This window comes from Chiloscyllium punctatum, chromosome 1 (assembly GCF_047496795.1).
Source record: "Chiloscyllium punctatum isolate Juve2018m chromosome 1, sChiPun1.3, whole genome shotgun sequence".
Taxonomy (NCBI): Eukaryota; Metazoa; Chordata; class Chondrichthyes; order Orectolobiformes; family Hemiscylliidae; genus Chiloscyllium; species Chiloscyllium punctatum.
The window spans coordinates 30,190,279-30,208,070 of record NC_092739.1 but is presented as its reverse complement, the minus strand read 5'-3'; the positions used below and the strand labels follow the sequence as shown (position 1 = coordinate 30,208,070).

At 41.4% G+C, this 17,792-nt stretch overlaps 1 protein-coding gene across 12 annotated transcripts in view; it reads right to left on the bottom strand.

The window, feature by feature from the left end:
* LOC140485944 (ankyrin-2-like) overlaps positions 1–17,792 on the bottom strand; it is an 850,179-nt gene that overhangs the window by 80,123 nt on the left and 752,264 nt on the right. For all 12 annotated transcript variants that reach the window (XM_072584685.1, XM_072584421.1, XM_072584596.1 and 9 more), the window contains 7 exons: positions 16,119–16,273; positions 10,339–10,550; positions 9,992–10,196; positions 6,929–7,025; positions 5,158–5,386; positions 3,137–3,262; positions 486–608 (listed from right to left, as the gene is read on the bottom strand). In XM_072584685.1, the coding sequence (XP_072440786.1) occupies positions 486–608; positions 3,137–3,262; positions 5,158–5,386; positions 6,929–7,025; positions 9,992–10,196; positions 10,339–10,550; positions 16,119–16,273 (1,147 nt within the window). The remainder of the gene's footprint in view (positions 1–485; positions 609–3,136; positions 3,263–5,157; positions 5,387–6,928; positions 7,026–9,991; positions 10,197–10,338; positions 10,551–16,118; positions 16,274–17,792) is intronic.

Below are 17,792 nucleotides of genomic sequence, written 5' to 3'. Positions count from 1 at the left end.
ATATTCCACTTTCACAAAGGGGTGAATGCTAGCTGACACATTCGCAAAAAAAAAAATTTTTTCAGAGTAAATATTAAGCACCTCTGTTGTGGCCTGATCAAAATTCAAGACTTAGTATTGATTTAGCAATAAAAGATTTAGCATGTCACAAATAAGCTTCACTTTCAGGTCTCTTGGCAGATACAATCTAAATGGTTTGAAAATGATTGGCAATAGGCTACAAACTCATTTCATTGCGGCTAAGGTGATGCTTCCCCTAAGTCTGTCATTGGATGGCTTGAGCAACCCAAGAGAAGGTGCGGTTCCATTTAAATACTAATTGGCAACCAAAGAAGAATTAGAACCCAGGTACATATTGTTCAATACTAGTCCAAATGTTTAGTGCTTCATCATTTGTGGCTTAGACAAAATTGGGAGTTTAGCTGCAATATAAGACAATTATGATAGTTCTGTTAAATATAGAAAAAAAGACAGCCATGCTTTACCTTACTGTAAAGGGGTAGAGTAATATTTAGGTTGCAGATTGCATGTTGGACCAGACCTCTTGTCGATTTTGGCTCTTTTATGAAGGATAATCGTCCACAAGGTTCCTGGGTTGTATCTCTAACCTGTTGTGACACATTTCAGAATTTGATTTGGTTCATACAACTAATGTTGAAATACATCAAAATCTGTTTGGCAAACTGACAGGCCTACATGCATCCATTTAAGCTCATCCCACTGAAATGGATCAATGCATCCTTTGTTCACAGTTCATCATGCAAAGAAAAAGGATGCAGTCTTTTTCTTTCTAAACTAAAGCAAAATCAGTGTCAAACACCCTTTTTAATGAGTCCTGTGCCATGAAGTAGGCCATTGCAACAGTAATAGTGCATTCAATACTCTACAGATTTGACAATAATACACTAGCATATTCTCATGTTTAGCACGAATGAAAATGCAATGTTTACTATTAAAAGTCATGAATTATGTTTTATTTACATATAACACAAATGGTTTTACACAAGAATGTTCTAATTGGTGAGATATGCATTTCAAGATCATTTGGGCAGCAGGTTCAGCTTCCATATTTATTCAGAGATATCGAAGTTCGCAATTCAAGCTGGATATATAAAAACCACAGGACATAAACCAGCATGGAAGAAATATTTATTCACACCCCTAACCTGTTTTGACATTGCAAATGCACAGCACAGAGGACCACATTCCACTAAAAGCCCCCCGCCATCATCTGGAAAATTTAATCACAGGAGTAATCAAACAGAAATGTGCCTTGTGTGTAAAACTGTCAGAATCTTTGAGGAACTAGTCTTTGAATCATAAGCTGTTTCTCTCCCATGTTTGCTCTGTATAAACACACATTTTGTGTAAGTTTGAGAGTTTCCTAAAGCAGTTTCCCCATCACATTACCAATAGTAGTGGGATATTTACTGAGAGTGATGCTGACAAAAATCGCAGGTTAAGAATTTTCATCAATTGGAAGATTCAGGGTAATAACCATTAATGTTTGGTCTTGAATGGATACAGCACCACCAAAAACAGAATACTTGGAATTGATGAGATGTATTATTAATTCTTATGCTTCTTATTCTGTTAATAGGAACTGGGTAGATATATCACAACCAGTAAGATATTCCCCTTTAATGCAATTGCTAATCCAACCACATTTCCAGAGAGTGGACAATCTGATTATCACTTACTCACATGTCTCCCCTCCAGGAACTAGTATAAATGTCCAACACCACTAGAATACCTCCATCATGCAAACAAGACTAACGGAACAATTTGATGGAATTCTGTTATTTGTTAAACTCAAAATAATTTTCATTATCATTACATGAAGAAATTATTTCATTTTGACCAAATGACAATGCAGACTGAATTTTAGGTGCCATGTCTGGATGGGCCAATAATTAGATAGACCTGTAAATTTGAGTGTTGTGCCCTCAGTGATATGCTTGCTCACTGAATCATATTTTTATGAATGGTGGGGCATGTTTCAGGTGATTCACCAAAGATCCAATTGAGGCTTTTAACTGCTAATTCATTAGGGCTTTTAAGCAAAGGTGTGGGGAGTCTCTGCTAATCCTCCTCCTCTCTCTTTTCGCTTAATCCACCCTTCACCACGACCCTTTCCAATGTGCTTCTCTCAGCACCCTCCCCAAGTTCTCCACACCATCATCAATTCTGGTCCCAGTGACATTCTAGCCATACCTGAATGTCTGGGTCCATTGCTGAATATAACATCCAGCACTATCTGCTCCTTCTGCCACTGTCAACGTGCAAAGCTGTTGGCTCTGACTGACCAGCAACTCCATGAGTTGGTATATCCTGCTGAAGGGGGATGGAATTCCCACCTCATACTTACAAATGGATTATTGCATAAACATATGGTGAGCGGCAGCTAGTAGGGGTGAGCTTGCCCCATCCCTTTCACTATTTACAGTGGACTGCAACAAGCCCACCTTCAGTGTATAATCCAGCCACAGAATTGAACATTCGAATGCTGTGCAACAAGTAGCTGATGAACTGGAATCAATGGTGTTTTATGGTGCTGTCGATTTTTAAATTTACAACCTTCCACAAATATGCTGAAAATGTTCATACTTCACAAACCAATGTCAGTCTAGTTCACCAGAATTTTCTTTAAGCTTAACTTTTGAATAACAGATTAATTTGTTTGGAAAATGATGATGATTATGTGTTCAATCACTGGTGAATAATTTACACAATTTTAGAGACTATGAGGTCCGAGACGTCTTTTCCAGCGACTGAAATGTTATCTAATTTCAACTGAGTATTTTTCAGTAGGTTACATAAGGGGAAAAAAAATCTGTGAAGGATCCAGGTTAAGATAACATCCAAAGACTTGTGCAGCAATTGTTGCATGGTTAGTAATCTAATGATTCTGTGGTTAAATATATTTCTAATGTTCAATCTCTGGGCTTGAACACATGAAATGGTAACTTTAGAAAAATACTGGAAGGGTAAATGACTTCCAACTATGACCCAGAAGGATTCACAGCAGTTTTGAAACTTGAGGGCAGATTGAGGGGTATGTAAGGAATAAAACAGATAAATGTGAAGTCTACATATATTTACCATCTGCTGGTGCAAATAAGGTAATTTACTGTACCTTAACAAACAGTGCAAGTCTATTTTCTTTGAAAGCATAGAAACTGAAAAGATGATGTTGTCCACTCTTTGTGAGAGGCACAAGGTTGCCAAAACAGTCAGCATAAATGGGCTTGCCCTCCAATACCTACAAAAAGAGAGATTTAGGCACAAATATTAATGCCATTAGTATATTTTTTCTGATTCATCCAGTCTCTATGATTTTAATTACTGTGAGGAAGGAAAAGGAAGAGTGGAGGGAGTTAGGAAGAAAGGAGAGGGCTGATAGAGGAGAATGGTGCCAGGAACGATCACAGTGAATCTGAAATACTAAATGTTAATTTAAATTTAACAAGAGCTTTGAATGAATTTTGAAAAATAATGTACTTTAGCTTGGAGTCAGACCAAGCCTTCATATGAACATACTACTGTTTAAATTATATTTTAAACAGATGTGATTCTCATTATAGTCAGAACAAATATAAAATTGAATCAAAGAACTAGTTATACAAAATTTGAACATTACTGAGAAAAAGACTTCTTCTAAGCTTCTCATCCTGCATTCATCAAGAAAATTCTCAACACACCAATGTTAAGGGAAAACAACATTTATACAATATGAGAAGGCGGTGCTGGTTAACTGGCAAATGGATCTTTATTGGTACAGGGCATTGCCATGGGGAATACATCAGTTAGACAATGACAAACAATGAACTGTCAAGCTTTGTTTCTAATTTAATAGGTGGACTCTAATTAGTTACGGTATCTCCCTGAGAAATGGTCGGCACCTTGCTTGTTTTATTCAGTTTAGATTAGATTCCCTCGTGTGGAAACAGACCCTTCAGCCCAACAAGTCCACACTGACCCTCTGAAGAGTAACCCAGCCAGACCCATTCCCTCTGACTAATGCACCAACACAATGGGCAATTTAGCATGGCCAATTCACCTGATCTGCACATTTTTGGACTGTGGGAGGAAACCGCAGCACCCATGCAGACACCGGCAGAATGTGCAAACTCCACACAGACAATCGCCAGAGGCTGGAATTGAACCTGGGTCCCTGGCATTGTGAGGTAGCAGTGCTAACCACCAAGCCACCATGCTCCCCATGATTTAAACAGCGAGTAGATCTCTGAGAAGAAAAGAGCCCTGTGTGTTCATGTATGTAGCATCAAGTAGGCGCACATGTGTCATACTATGAGCCCAACTGGCAATCCTAAATTGTTCTTCATGATTTTTCACACAATCTGGATTATTTAGCAAATGTTGTCTAATTACAGAATCACATCTAATGTTTAGCACAGTGTTTGAAGTTTTGCAACCACAAGATGCTTGGGTAATGTCCATACCTTGCTTATTACAAAGAGGTGAAAGCATATGCCATTTGATACAATCCACCAGTCTTTGGGATGTACAGCCTATATTGTTGTATTCATACTGACACCGAAATTTATATACCGTATTACTCATTTGTGTGACAGATGGAACATCATCATTACTTGACAACAGCATCCTGTTAACGGCAAACATTTTTGCTACTTCAGTAGCAGCATGAAACAACTAGCTTCACTTGTTGTTTGAGCCTTTGGAAGTCCTTCTCAGAGGTAGATTAGGCACGTTCCAAGATCAAAAGTGATGTCCTCTGGCCTTTTCATTAGTTTCTTAATGTACAGTGAGAAATAGTCAAAGGAGCCCTTATTCCACAGATTGGTTTGAATGCACCTTATTTCAGCATAAAGCTTGTTTGGAACAACTGGCTTGGGCCCTCTTTACAAGGTTATCAATAGACTTAATTTTACGCAGCATAAAATGTGGGAATCCCCATGTAATTTCCTCTGTATGCCAAAGCACTGTCTAGTCATTAAACTCATTCATTAAAAGCAAAACATGGCAGTTTCTAGAAATATGAAAGGAAACCCAAAAAACCAGTAGCAGGAGAAACTCAATGGGTTGAGCAGAGTCTGTGGAGAAAGAAACAGAGTTAATGTTTCAAATCCGATATGATCCTTCCACATGAATTCATTCATTCATTTATTCTCGTACCTCTACATCCCTGCTCCTTGCAACCTCCGTGAAATTTTCCTGCTGTTCCAATGTCTTGTCCACCTTGTCATCCGTCATACAAAAACATCTCAATCGTGCCTCGATTGGATCAAGTGATTTGGCAAAAACTACAAATTTGGCCATGTATGGTACACAGATAATTTCTCTGTACACTTGAGTGGCAAAGTTGACAGATTCTTGGATCTGCCGGCAATCTATGAGCCAGAACCTGCAACAAGCAAAACAAGAAACATTTTATTCAGTCTCAGCCAGACACCTGCTATTTATTGGATTGGAGTACTGAATTGTTCAGGGTTGAATACATTAAGTTTTATGTAACAAAATCCCATTTTAAGTTTTTCATTGACCTATCCTCAACAGGTTTCTTGAGATAAAATCTCAATTTGCACAGTTTAAAGAAATATTTCCTGACATTACCTGAGCTTTAATTTTAAACTTAGAGCTTTGGTTTGGGTTGGCCACCAAAGGAAGTACATTTTCTCAGCCAAATGTGTTATTGCAAGGTTTGTAGCTCAGGTTGAGGTTTAGGGTGTAGGTTTGCTCGCTGAGCTGTAGGTTTGATATCCAGAGGTTTCATTACCTGGCTAGGTAACATCATCAGTGGTGACTGTTGTCTCCTGCTTTCTATTTATATGTTTGGCCTGGATGGGGTTTCTGGTGATGTCATTTCCTGTTCATTTTCTGAGGGGTTGATAGATGGTATCTAGATCTATGTGTTTGTTTATGGCGTTGTGGTTGGAGTGCCAGGCCTCTAGGTATTCTCTGGCATGTCTTTGCTGGCATGATTTCGACCGGGACAACACATCTATCCTAGGACAGGCTAAGCAAAGACATGCCAGAGAATTCCTAGAGGCCTGACACTCCAACCACAACGCCATAAACAAACATAGATCTAGATACCATCTATCAACCCATCAGAAAACGAACAGGAAATGACATCACCACAAACCCCAGGAACCCCATCCAGGACAAACCATATAAATAGAAAGCAGGAGACAACAGCTTCGCTTCACTTGGAGGTTGCCACTGATGATGTTACCTAGCCAGGTAATGAAACGTCTGGATATCAAGCCGACAGCTCAGTGAGCAAACCTACACCCTAAATGTATTAATGATCATACAGATCTTAATTATTTTATCTCTTTAATCTTTTCTACGGAATGGAAAATAGGCCTAATCTATGCAAACTGTCTTCAACATTTGATCTTTTGGTCCTATTGCGATTGATAACTCCAAATTGCACCTTCCTTCAACACCCATAACTCTTTCCTGAGGTGTCCTTCCTAGGACATGCTTCCTAGAACTGACTGTAGTATTCCAGATATAATCTGACAAGAGCTTTAAGGAACTGCAAAATAAATATCACCTCTTTGCACTCTGACCCCTTTGATATAAGAATATTAGTCAATCAGCTTTTTCATTTTTTTTACATTTCTATTAAACTTCTGGCAATTTCTGCAGAAAATCTTCTAAATCTCTCTGTTCACCCGTAGTTCTCACTATCTCACCATTTAGAAAGTACCTAGTTTTTCCTTGCTACAGTCCAAAGTTGATGACCACATATTTCTCACACTGAACACTATTTACCATAGGTCAGCCACTGACTTAACTCTTTGCAATTCTCTGCTTCCAAATGTGGTGTTTTGTATGCCAGTTAACTTGGTGGCATTGCAGTTTTGTTCTGCAGGCTTATGTACCTTGATTTAATGTACCATGGGTACATTGATTTAAAACTCTCCAAAATCTTTACCTGGCTGACACATTTGTCGTGAAGGAAACACACTCATTGACAAATGATAAAGGCGTAGTTCCAGTTATATCTTCCCATTGGGCTGGCGTTGTTCCACCTGGGAAGCAAGACAAAGCCAGCAAGTATTATTCAAAAGTTGTAAAATATTTTGTTTCAAGAGACTCCCGGAGAGAGTACATTTGCCTCACAGTGTATCTGCATGTTGTTAAATTGGAGAAAGAGGAACAAACAACTTGTAATATAAATGGGCCCACACTAAAAGTTAGATTTCAGAAAGCCTTAATTTAAGGGACATCAGTGGTGTTTCTCAAACTGTTTTTTAACTTGATCTATAATGAGAATTAATAGCACTTTTGTGTTAAATGTTTGAAAAGTTTTGAGTACATGGGCTAGACGTTACGCTTTCCAGTGTTGGTTTGAAAACAGGGGCATGTAATACCCAGCTCTCACACCAGCTACCTGCCCCTGCCTGAGATTTACAGGCAGACTCTCTGTAGCTTGCCCACCATTAGGTCTACTGAAGTCCTTAAGTGGCCAATTAAGTAACTTTGGCACCTCATCCTGCCGTCCCTGGCATTTTCATTTGAACCCTTCTAGTCCCTCGGCAAGGAGGATTCAAATGGGTGATTGACACTATCTTCCTCAAGAAACCGTGTAATATCAACAAGTGCTCAGAGTCAGAGCATGGTCTTCATCAGGGATCCATCACCTTCAGATGGAATCAGATCAAAAGAGATTCCCAAAAGTTCAGCAGAGTGCAGGATGCTGCCTTCACAGTTTTAATGAGACCACACACTCTGTGCCAGCTGCCTGCTCTTCCTCAGGTATCAGTGAACTATCTGTAATTGTCATGGGTGAGTACTTTGTCTAAATAGCCAGTATATCATAACTAAAGTGTGACCTCCTCACACCTAAAGTGTGCAAACTATTGAATATGCAATAGGTCAACTGCTTAACTTAAGGATACTGTGGTCATGTATGCCTGAAAATCTAACACTGTTTACCCCAGACCCCTACCACCAGTGAGAGCTTATATGTCAAGTGGCCAGCCTGCACTTGGGTTAATTGAATGCCTTCAAGTGGACATTCAGTTACCACTCAATGGCCTGATTCAACACTATTTTCAAGTTTCTATCCAAAAGGAAAGGCAGAGGTTTGAGCTTTCTGGGCTGAGGCTGCTGGCAGGCAAAGAAAGGGGATAGCTCTTTTGGGACCCAGTGTCCATTGGGAATGTTCCGTGTCCACTGGGGAGAAATCTGTCACCCCACATTACACACCCAAGGATATGTACTTGAGGTGCCTTAACCTACAAGGCTATAGAGGCTGGGGTTTGTGACTAGCCTTGATGTGTCCTTTTTGGTTGGAATGGATATAATGGCTGACATGCCTTTTCCTTTGGTGAAAGCCATTCCATGTCTCTCAGAGAATAACCAGGAATCAACAAGGTTGGACCCAGATAAAGGGACTGCAAAAAAGATGCTGTGGTCAAATATATTCATTTATAATCAAAGTATCCCATTAATTCATTGAATAAGGGCTTTTCTGGCTAACTCAGCATTTGTTGCTCACCCCCTAATTGCCCTTGAGAATCCATGGAGAATTGCAGGTCGGAATAAGTAATAGATGATCGCCCAGCCAGTGAATGAATAAAGAGAAACAAATGATAATGCATCACAGCCATGATCACAAACTGTGCAATTTGATACAATAGGAGGAAAGATTCTGCCAGGATGCTGTGAAGTCAAAGTAATCAAGCAAAGCCTTATTTTTTAAATTCTCACTACCAGCTTAAGACTATTTTCCTTTATAGTTGTGCATGGCAATTTAATAAGCTACAGATAATTATTCTAAAATCTCATGGTAATATTTACCCTTCATGAGAATTTACACCTACTACATCAGTTTGTGACTTTCACACTGTTGGTAAAATCCTTTTAACAGCCAAAGTGTGATCTGTTTGAAGACAGCACCCCCTCCACTCCATTCCACCTCACAACATTTTGAGCTGTCAGAAATGGAGGTGTGAATTCTGAGAGCAATTCCTGCTCATCATTTTTAGCAGTTGACTTACAAATCTGCACATATCAAGCCCTGGGGTTCCAACTGCTGAAAGACCATAAGATGTAGGAGCAGAAGTAGACAATTCAGTCAATCAAATTTGCTCCCCCATTCAATGAGATGCAGGCTGATCAAATTCACTTTCCTATCTTATCCCTGTACCACTAGACTCCCTTAAAACTGTCTGCGTCAGCCTTGAATTTGTTTAGTGACCTAGTCTCAACAGTCTTCTGGGGTAAAGAATTCCACAGATTCACTACCCTCAGAAAAGAAATCTCCCCCTCCCTCCTCCCCCCCCCCCCAGCTTGGTCTTAAATGTGTGGCCCCTTATTAATGAGGCATCAGCAGTTCTTAAATATGAAAACGGCATCTTAGGTGTTAAAAATAGTCAATGAAATGTTGATGTACAGGTATCGAGAGCAGGATAAATTCATAAACATCGGCCCGAATGTGTGGCATGGCAGAGAACCTCTCTTTTTGGGTTGCCCAGCCATTTTCCAATTGAGCCTGCACACACAGACCAGAAACGGGAAGTACAGATTGTTATTTTTAAAACCAGGTTTGTAGAGCCCATGAACCTTTTTGTTTTCATGTGCCTGAACTAGGAAAGTAAATTGAGGCCTTTGACCATCATGGTTAGTGGACAAATCTTGGATTCTATTACATAAGATAAAATGCATGGATTTTAGGCGATGATGATCTGAATAAATTTTCTGAAGGTGTTCAGTAAGGTGTCACACAGATGAGAAAATTGAAAGCATGTGCCACAAGAGAAATTTCAATGATATGTAAAAGTTGGATGATGGACAGGGATGGAAAATAATTAGGTAAATATGTATGAGCACGTGGAAAAGTTCTGGAAATGGTGTATCCCAGTGGTTACATTGCAGTCATTTCAACGCAATGAAAATCGGCCAGACTGTCAGGCTGATGGCAGACTCCACGAGATTAGTATCTGGCAGTAGTTTTTGTGTCACCATTTATAAACATGTATTGGTTTCTTACCTGTTATACTGCAAAGTAACCTGAGAGTTGGAGTGTCTCCACCGTAGCCATTCATTAGCCCTTCAGCAGAGTATTTTGGAATAGGAATTGTCATCGTTATTGGTTTATGGAATTTCCTTCTCCGAGGCTCCAGGGTGACTATTGGACTAAAGGTTGCCTTGTTACCAAGAATTTTCTTGACTAGCTCAACATGCATGGGCTGGGCCTGCACATTAATAAAGGAAAACAGTAAAAAATATTTTTAGCTAAGAGTATTTGTAAAACAGTGAACTAATATTCCTTTTTAAACATGCTGATGACTGGCCCCAGGCGTGCCTCGTTGTTTAAATCTCTGGGAGATTAGTTACCTGGAGGCCAACTCTAATCCTTTTAGTTAATGCTCCCTCAGGGAAGACAGCTTGAACTTGTGGTACAACAGTACTGCTCAATACACCTCCTTCTGGCCCAATCAAGTTACTGTCCTGCCTGACCCTGGACACAACTGCAAAGTACTGTGGGAAATCCCTGGTGATGATACGGCAAATACGTTTTTTGTCAAGTTCCTCTGGGCTGTCAAGCACTGTAAATAGGAAAGAAAACACCATTACTGCAATTTTTTCTGTTCAAACTGTGTATGTTGGGCATAAATTTGCATTCTACCGATCAGTAGGATGTTTTTTTTCAAAAAAACTCTAGGATACAATTCAATCAATACATTAATATTTTTTCAGAAAGCATTGCTTATTCAATTTAGATCCATAAAATCAATGTGAAATTGTACATTTTAAAATGACAATACATGGCCCAGGCCAAAGTAGTTTGAATATTTCAAGTATGATATTTATATTTTAATGTTGGTGATTTAGTTAAAATGATCAATGTACTAATTGAGTGGTGAATATATTTGCTCAAATATTCAAATAAGCCAGACAGACAGTCATTGGTTGTACGGAATTAAGCTGATACGAAAAGATAGACATCTCCTTTTCCAACAGCCCTCCCCATTCCTCAAAAAAAACCCAGACCTCGACACCTATCCATGCATTCCTCAACACTACCCATTGCTGTCCTGAACCCTTTGAACTGACACATCCCTGTCAACAGCTGCCATCGCACCAACTTCTAGAACTCCATCACTTATCTGGCATTTTTAAACACCTGCCACCCTGGCATCTTACCCACCTGGTACTTTATCTCTTAACCAATGGCTTCCCAATTCCAGATTTACCTGCCCAATTTCAGGAGAGAGCGAGTGAGGACTGAAGATGCTGGAGATCAGAGTCGAAGAATGTGGTGCTGGAAAAGCACAGCCAGTCAGGCAGCATCCGAGGGGCAGGAGAGTTGACGTTTCAAGCATAAGCTCTTCATAAGGAATGAGCGGGTGGCCCAAGGGGGCTGAGAGTTAAATGGGAGGGAGTGTGCAGCTGAGAGGAAGGTAGCTGGGATTGCGATAGGTAGATGAAGGTAGGGGTGAAAGTGATACGTTGGAGAGGAAGGTGGAGCAGATAGATGGGATGGAAGATGGACAGGTAGGGCAGTGCCGAGATGGAAGGTTTGATCTAGAATAACATGGGGGGAGGGGAAAGGATGAAACTGGTGAAATCCACATTGATCCGATGTGATTGGGAGGGTCCTAAGGCAAAAGATGAGGTGCTCTTCCTCCAGGCGCTGGGTGGCTAGTGTTTGGTGGTCCTTGGTGGAGTGAGAGGGGGTGTTGAAGTGTTCGGCCACAGGGCTGTGGGATTGCTTGTTGCATGTCCTAGAGATGTTCTCTGAAACGTTCCACAGGTTGGTGTCCTGTCTTCTCAATGGACACGGTAGATGACATGTGTGGAAGTACAGGTAATCTCTGTCAGATGTGGAAGGATCCTTTGGGGCCTTGGATGTAGGTGAGTGAGGGTGGGGGGGGTTGCAGGTGCAGGTTTTGCAATTTTTGCAGTGGCAGGGGCACGTGCCTGTAATGGAGGGTGGGTTGGTGTGGACCTAACAAGGGAGTCATGAAGGGTATGATCTCTCTGGAATGTAGAAAGGGGTGATAGGGGAATATATGTCTGGTGGTGGTGGGGTCTGTTTGTAGGTGGAAGAAATGGTGGATATGTTGTTTCTGGAGGTTGGTGGGGTGGAAAGTGAGGACCAAGGGCGTTCTGTCCTTGTTGGGATTGGAGGGGTGGGGTTGAAGGTCAGAGCTACGGAAAGTAGAAGAGATATGCTAGAGGGCATCATCGACCATGTGGGAGGGGAAATTGTGGTCTTTGAAGAAGGATGCCATTGGTATGTTCTATGGTAGAATTGGCCCTCCTGGGAGCAGATGTGATAGAGGTCGGGAATAAGGGATAGCATTTTGTAGGAGGCAGGGTGGGAGGGAGATGTAGTACAGGTAGCTGTGGAAGTTGGTGGGTTTGAAGTATTTGTCAGTGTTAAGTCGGTCACTGGAAGTGGAGATAGAGGGGTCAGGAAGGGGAGGGAGGTGTCTGAGATGGTCCAGGTGAACTTGAGGTCAGGGCGAAAGGTGTTCATGATGTTGATGAACTGTTCAACCTCCTCGTGGGGGTACAAGGTAGCACTGATACAGTCATCAATGTAGCGGAGGAAAAGGTGGGGAATGGTGCCAGTGTAGCTGCGGAAGATGGACTGTTCGAGACACCCGAAGAAGCATGCACAGCTGGGGCCCATGCAGGTGCCCATAGCAACGCCTTTGGTAGAGAGGAAGTGGGAGGAGTCAAAGGAGAAACTGTTGAGGTGAGGACCAGTTCTGTCATTCGAATGAATGAGTCAGTGGAAAGAAACAGAGGCCTTGGAGGCCTTCATCATGGTGGATAGATGTGTACAGGGACTGATGTCCATACTGAAGATGAGGCATTAGGGGCCAGGGGAATAAAAGTCATGGAGGAGGGGAAGGGCATGGGTCGTGTCCCAAACATATAGAACATAGAAGGTAGAAAAATACAGCGCAGTACAGGCCCTTTGGCCCTCGAGGTTGTGCCGATTCAAGCCCACCTAACCTACACTAGCCCACTATCCTCCATATGCCTATCCAATGCCCGTTTAAATGCCCATAAAGAGGGAGAGTCCACCACTGCTACTGGCAGGGCATTCCATGAACTCACAACTTGCTGAGTAAAGAATCTATCCCTAACATCTGTCCTATACCTACCACCCCTTAATTTAAAGCTATGCCCCCTCGTAATAGCTGACTCCATACGTGGAAAAAGATACTCATGGTCAACCCTATCTAAACCCCTAATCATCTTGTACACCTCTATCAAGTCACCCCTAAACCTTCTTTTCTCCAATGAAAACAGCCCCAAGTGCCTCAGCCTTTCCTCATACAATCTTCCTACCATACCAGGCAACATCCTGGTAAACCTCCTCGGCACCTGTTCCAGTGCCTCCACATCCTTCCTATAGTATGGCAACCAAAACTGCACAGATGTGGCTGCATCAGAGTCTTATACAACTGCAACATGACCTCAGGACTCTGGAACTCAATTCCTCTACCAATAAAAGCCAGTACGCCATATGCCTTCTTCACCGCACTATTTACCTGGGTGGCAACTTTCAGAGATCTGTGTACATGGACACAAAGATCCCTCTGCTCATCCACACTACCAAGTATCTGACCATTAGCCCAGTACCCCATCTTTTTGTTACTCATGAAGTTACTTATGTGGGGATATCGTGGACCAAGGGAGACAGGACGGTGTTAAGGTATGCAAAGATAAGTTCCCGCCAACCTCCGGATACAACATATCCTCAGCTGTTTCCACCACCCATAAACAGAGCCCACCACCAGGGGTATATTCCCCTCACCACACCTATCTGCATTCTGGAGAGACCATTCCTTCCACGACTCCCTTGTTTGGTCCATGCCCCCCACCAACTCACACTCCACTCCCGGGACGTGCCCCTGCCACCACAAGAACTGCAAAACCTGTGCCCACACCTACTCCCTCACCTCCATCCAAGGCCCCAAAGGATCCTTCCACATCCGACAGATTTACCTGTACTTCTGCACACGTCAACTACTGTGTCCGTTGCTCTTGATGTGGTCTACTCTACGTTGGGGAGACAGGACGCCAGCTTATGGAATGTTTCAGAGAATATCTCTGGAACACGTGCACTAACCATCACCACTGTCCTGTGGCCAAAATCTAACTCCCCCACCCATTCCACCAAGGACCTGTAAGTCCTGGGTGTCCTCCACTACCAAACTCTAGCCACCCGTCGCCTAGAGGAAGAATGCCTCATCTTCAACCTTGGGACCCTCCAACCACACAGGACAAGTGGGTTTCACCAGTTTCCTCCTTCCCCTCCCCCCACCTTATCCCAGATCCAACCTTCCATCTCAGCACTGCCCTCTTGAACTGTCCTACCTGTCCATCTTCCTTCCCACCTATCCACTCCACCCTCCTCTCCGGCGTATCACCTTCACCCCCACGTTCATCTACCTATCACATTCCCAGCTACCCTCCCCCCCAGCCCACACCCCTCCCATTTATCTCTCAGCCCCCTTGGGCCATCGCCTCATTCCCAATGAAGACATTATGCTCGAAACATCGACTCTTCTGCTCTTTGGATGCTGCCTGACTGGCTGTGCTTTTCCAGCATCACAGTCTACGACAATTACTCTTTCTGAATACCTGTCAAAGTAGTTGTATCTTTGAATCTTAGAAAATAGTATCTGAAATATGGGGCATGGTGTGACTTCCCCTGACTTCCTGCACTGCAAGGGAACTTTTGGATTTCAGGTACACTTCACATTTCTCAAGGAGTCAGGTTCGGAATTGCCAGCCAAGCATGAAGAATTCAGGCCTGGTGGGAAAAGCTAAGAATGGATTACCAAAGTGATTGTGATTACTATTCCTCAGTATACCTTGGGCCATAAAAGTAGTACAGTGTCCACACTTGAATGTGGTAAAATTAACACATCTTATGATTAGATTCCCTACAGTTGGCCCTTCGGCCCAAACAAATCCACACTGACTCTCCAAAGAGCAACCCACCCAGACCCATTCCCCTACATTTACCCGTGACTAATGCACCTAACAGGATGGGAAATTTAGCATGGCCAATTCACATGGGGAGAATGTGCAAACTCCACACAGACAGTTGCCCGAGGTGGGAACTGAACCTGGTTCCCTGGCGTGCCGACCCATGAGGACAGGTTACAGGAATCTCCTGTATTTTTACATGCTGAAATATAAATTGTCAGTGTCTGAGAATGTATACGCTGAGGGTGGTGCAAGTTGGGTGTTGAGGATTTAAGAGACAAAGAATGATGTGATTCTATGGAAGACCGATGATTAAAAGGACCTAAGCTACTGGTGTAATCAAGATCATTGAGTGTGCAATTTTACAGGAGTAGTTGTTGACCTTCATCTGCTCCTGGGGTCACACAAAACTTATTAATCATGGGTTTGTGAAGATGTCTGCAGACATCAGCACCAGCTGACTCTGGCTTGAACACTACTGTTACTTAAGATGGAATAAAATTATATCTGACAATGTTTGATGACCTGCATTGTGGGAGTGGTCGTGGTTATGATGCCTGTGTGACAGAATGGAAAGATCATAATTTACTCAAAAGTCTCAAGTTACACCAAAGAACTAACTAAATTCTTAATTTTACAACCACAAACTAGAATTCTGATCAAGTAAAAAAAAGAAATTCTGGTTATTAAAACTAACAATGGAAATAAACATTTCAATAATTTTTTTTCCTGAATTGATGAGAGAGAACTCTCTGTGACTTGCAAAAATAGATGGAATTATTCTGCATGCAACAAGATAATCTGTAACTGCACATGATTCTGTTCAAATATTGATGTTGCACGTTAAGATATTTGCCTTCTCACTGTAACACTAACATTGGTATTGTTACAGCCTTACTTTTAGCACAAACACTTACTTCAAAAATTATGAATTCCTTTTGTGATTGCCAACAAGATCCAAGGGTGAGGCCACACCAGCCCAAAGAATAAGCACATCTTTACATAAATTTAATGGATCCAAATGAATTTGCAGGCTGGGATGAATGTCTGACCCATGATTATCTGAATAGGAAACGAGATAAGTACGATGGCCTTTGATTTTTCATTACTTGTCTCATTACTACCCTCATTCCCCATCAACCCAGCAAAGTTGGTACCTTCATCCATCCCATTCAATATTTCATTCAATTCTTCCTCAGTATATTCACACTGATGTTCCTTCCAGGTCTCCCCTGTTTCACTGCGCAGCACCACCAGTTCCCGTTCTTTCCCACGCACAGCCGCAAAGTGTGGAATCTCTACAATCACAGGCCTGAAACACCAGATGATACGAATGAGCACAATGTGGAAACAGACCTGATTCTATCATGTCTAATGCTACTCTTTACAAATTTTATATAGTCAGTAACAAAGTGAGCTGGCATTCATTTTCAACATGGATGGGGATGACTGAATAACTAACGTAGGGTTAACCTCCGTGTCATGTTATTTTGATCTAGCAGCTTATGAAGTGTGAAGCACCTTAAGTGCATTTTGCTTAATTTTTATTTTCTCTCTTTTTTGTGCTGGGAGGTAATAACCATTTTCACCAAAACTGGTTAATGGTGAGGTGATAGAGATCAAAATTACTGATTCTCTTATTCTTTAGTTGACTGAATGGAATTAATTTCAACTAAAATTGCAATCATGATGTATCCAAAATTCAATAAATGAAGATGGGGTATTGATGCTGAATGAAATGCCAAGAAACTAAAATGCTTTGTGACGGATTGCTGCTGAGAAATGTCTTGTAAAGCTCTTTGCAATTAACTAATATCCCAAAGGTTTATAATATAGACTTACTGGTTTCAGTCCACATTCCACAAGGATTTGAAGCACTTCTGAACTTTGGTAAACTAACACAAATTTAATATTTTCATGAAAAACATTATATCATAGACAATATCAATAGTAAAACAACAAATGAATGAGAGTAACTTGCAGAAAGGAGATTCAGGGTCAAAATACAAAAAGAAAACTTGAGTTGACTTTAATTTTCTTGCTGTTTTGCAACTCTCCCACCTATTCACTATTGTATCTGAATGAACTGTTTATATAATGCATTTGTGCTGAATTTCTTTTCTACATGCACATAAAATAATATTCTGCAGGAACTTGACTTAATATTTTGCCTTTTGATCATATTTTTTGAACATGTTTTGGACTGATATCTGATGGTGATCTGAAGTAGGGAACAAAAGCAAGATAGCCCCAAAAATACTGGTACCAGGTGACATGCCAAATGCAAGACATCAGGCAGTCACTGTGTTGGCATTAATCACCATGGCTGAAGGACAGAGACACAAGAATGCTGAGCTTTTCCCAATTGTGTCCAATTGAACCTTCTAAAAAGCTCATTCTAAACCTGTGAAGGGCCATAGTCCTAACTGTCAAAGTAGAAAATAAGTGGCAAATAGCTGATTTGTACCTTCAGAATTTCACCAGCCAAAGGTGACGGGGTACAGAATGGGGAGATAGTAATGGCTGTCCATGGTATCATTCTGGTCCCAAGGTAAAAAAGGGACTATGCAGCTTTGAAGGGAGTGCTAAACAAGTAGCATAAAGAGTGCCTGAGCTTTTAGCAGACTCTGCCAGTAGTGGGCCCACAGTTGTCTTTGTTAATCATTGTTTTTTATGTATCTATAAAAGCTTTTAGAACTGTGTTGTGTGTTTCTTGCTAATGTTCTTTCAAGTTGTACATTCTTTTTATTTTGCTTCTCCTTTGTTGAATTCTAAGATACTCCAAATCATCAGACTTATTTTCCTTTTATAATTTTATAAGTTGATCTAAC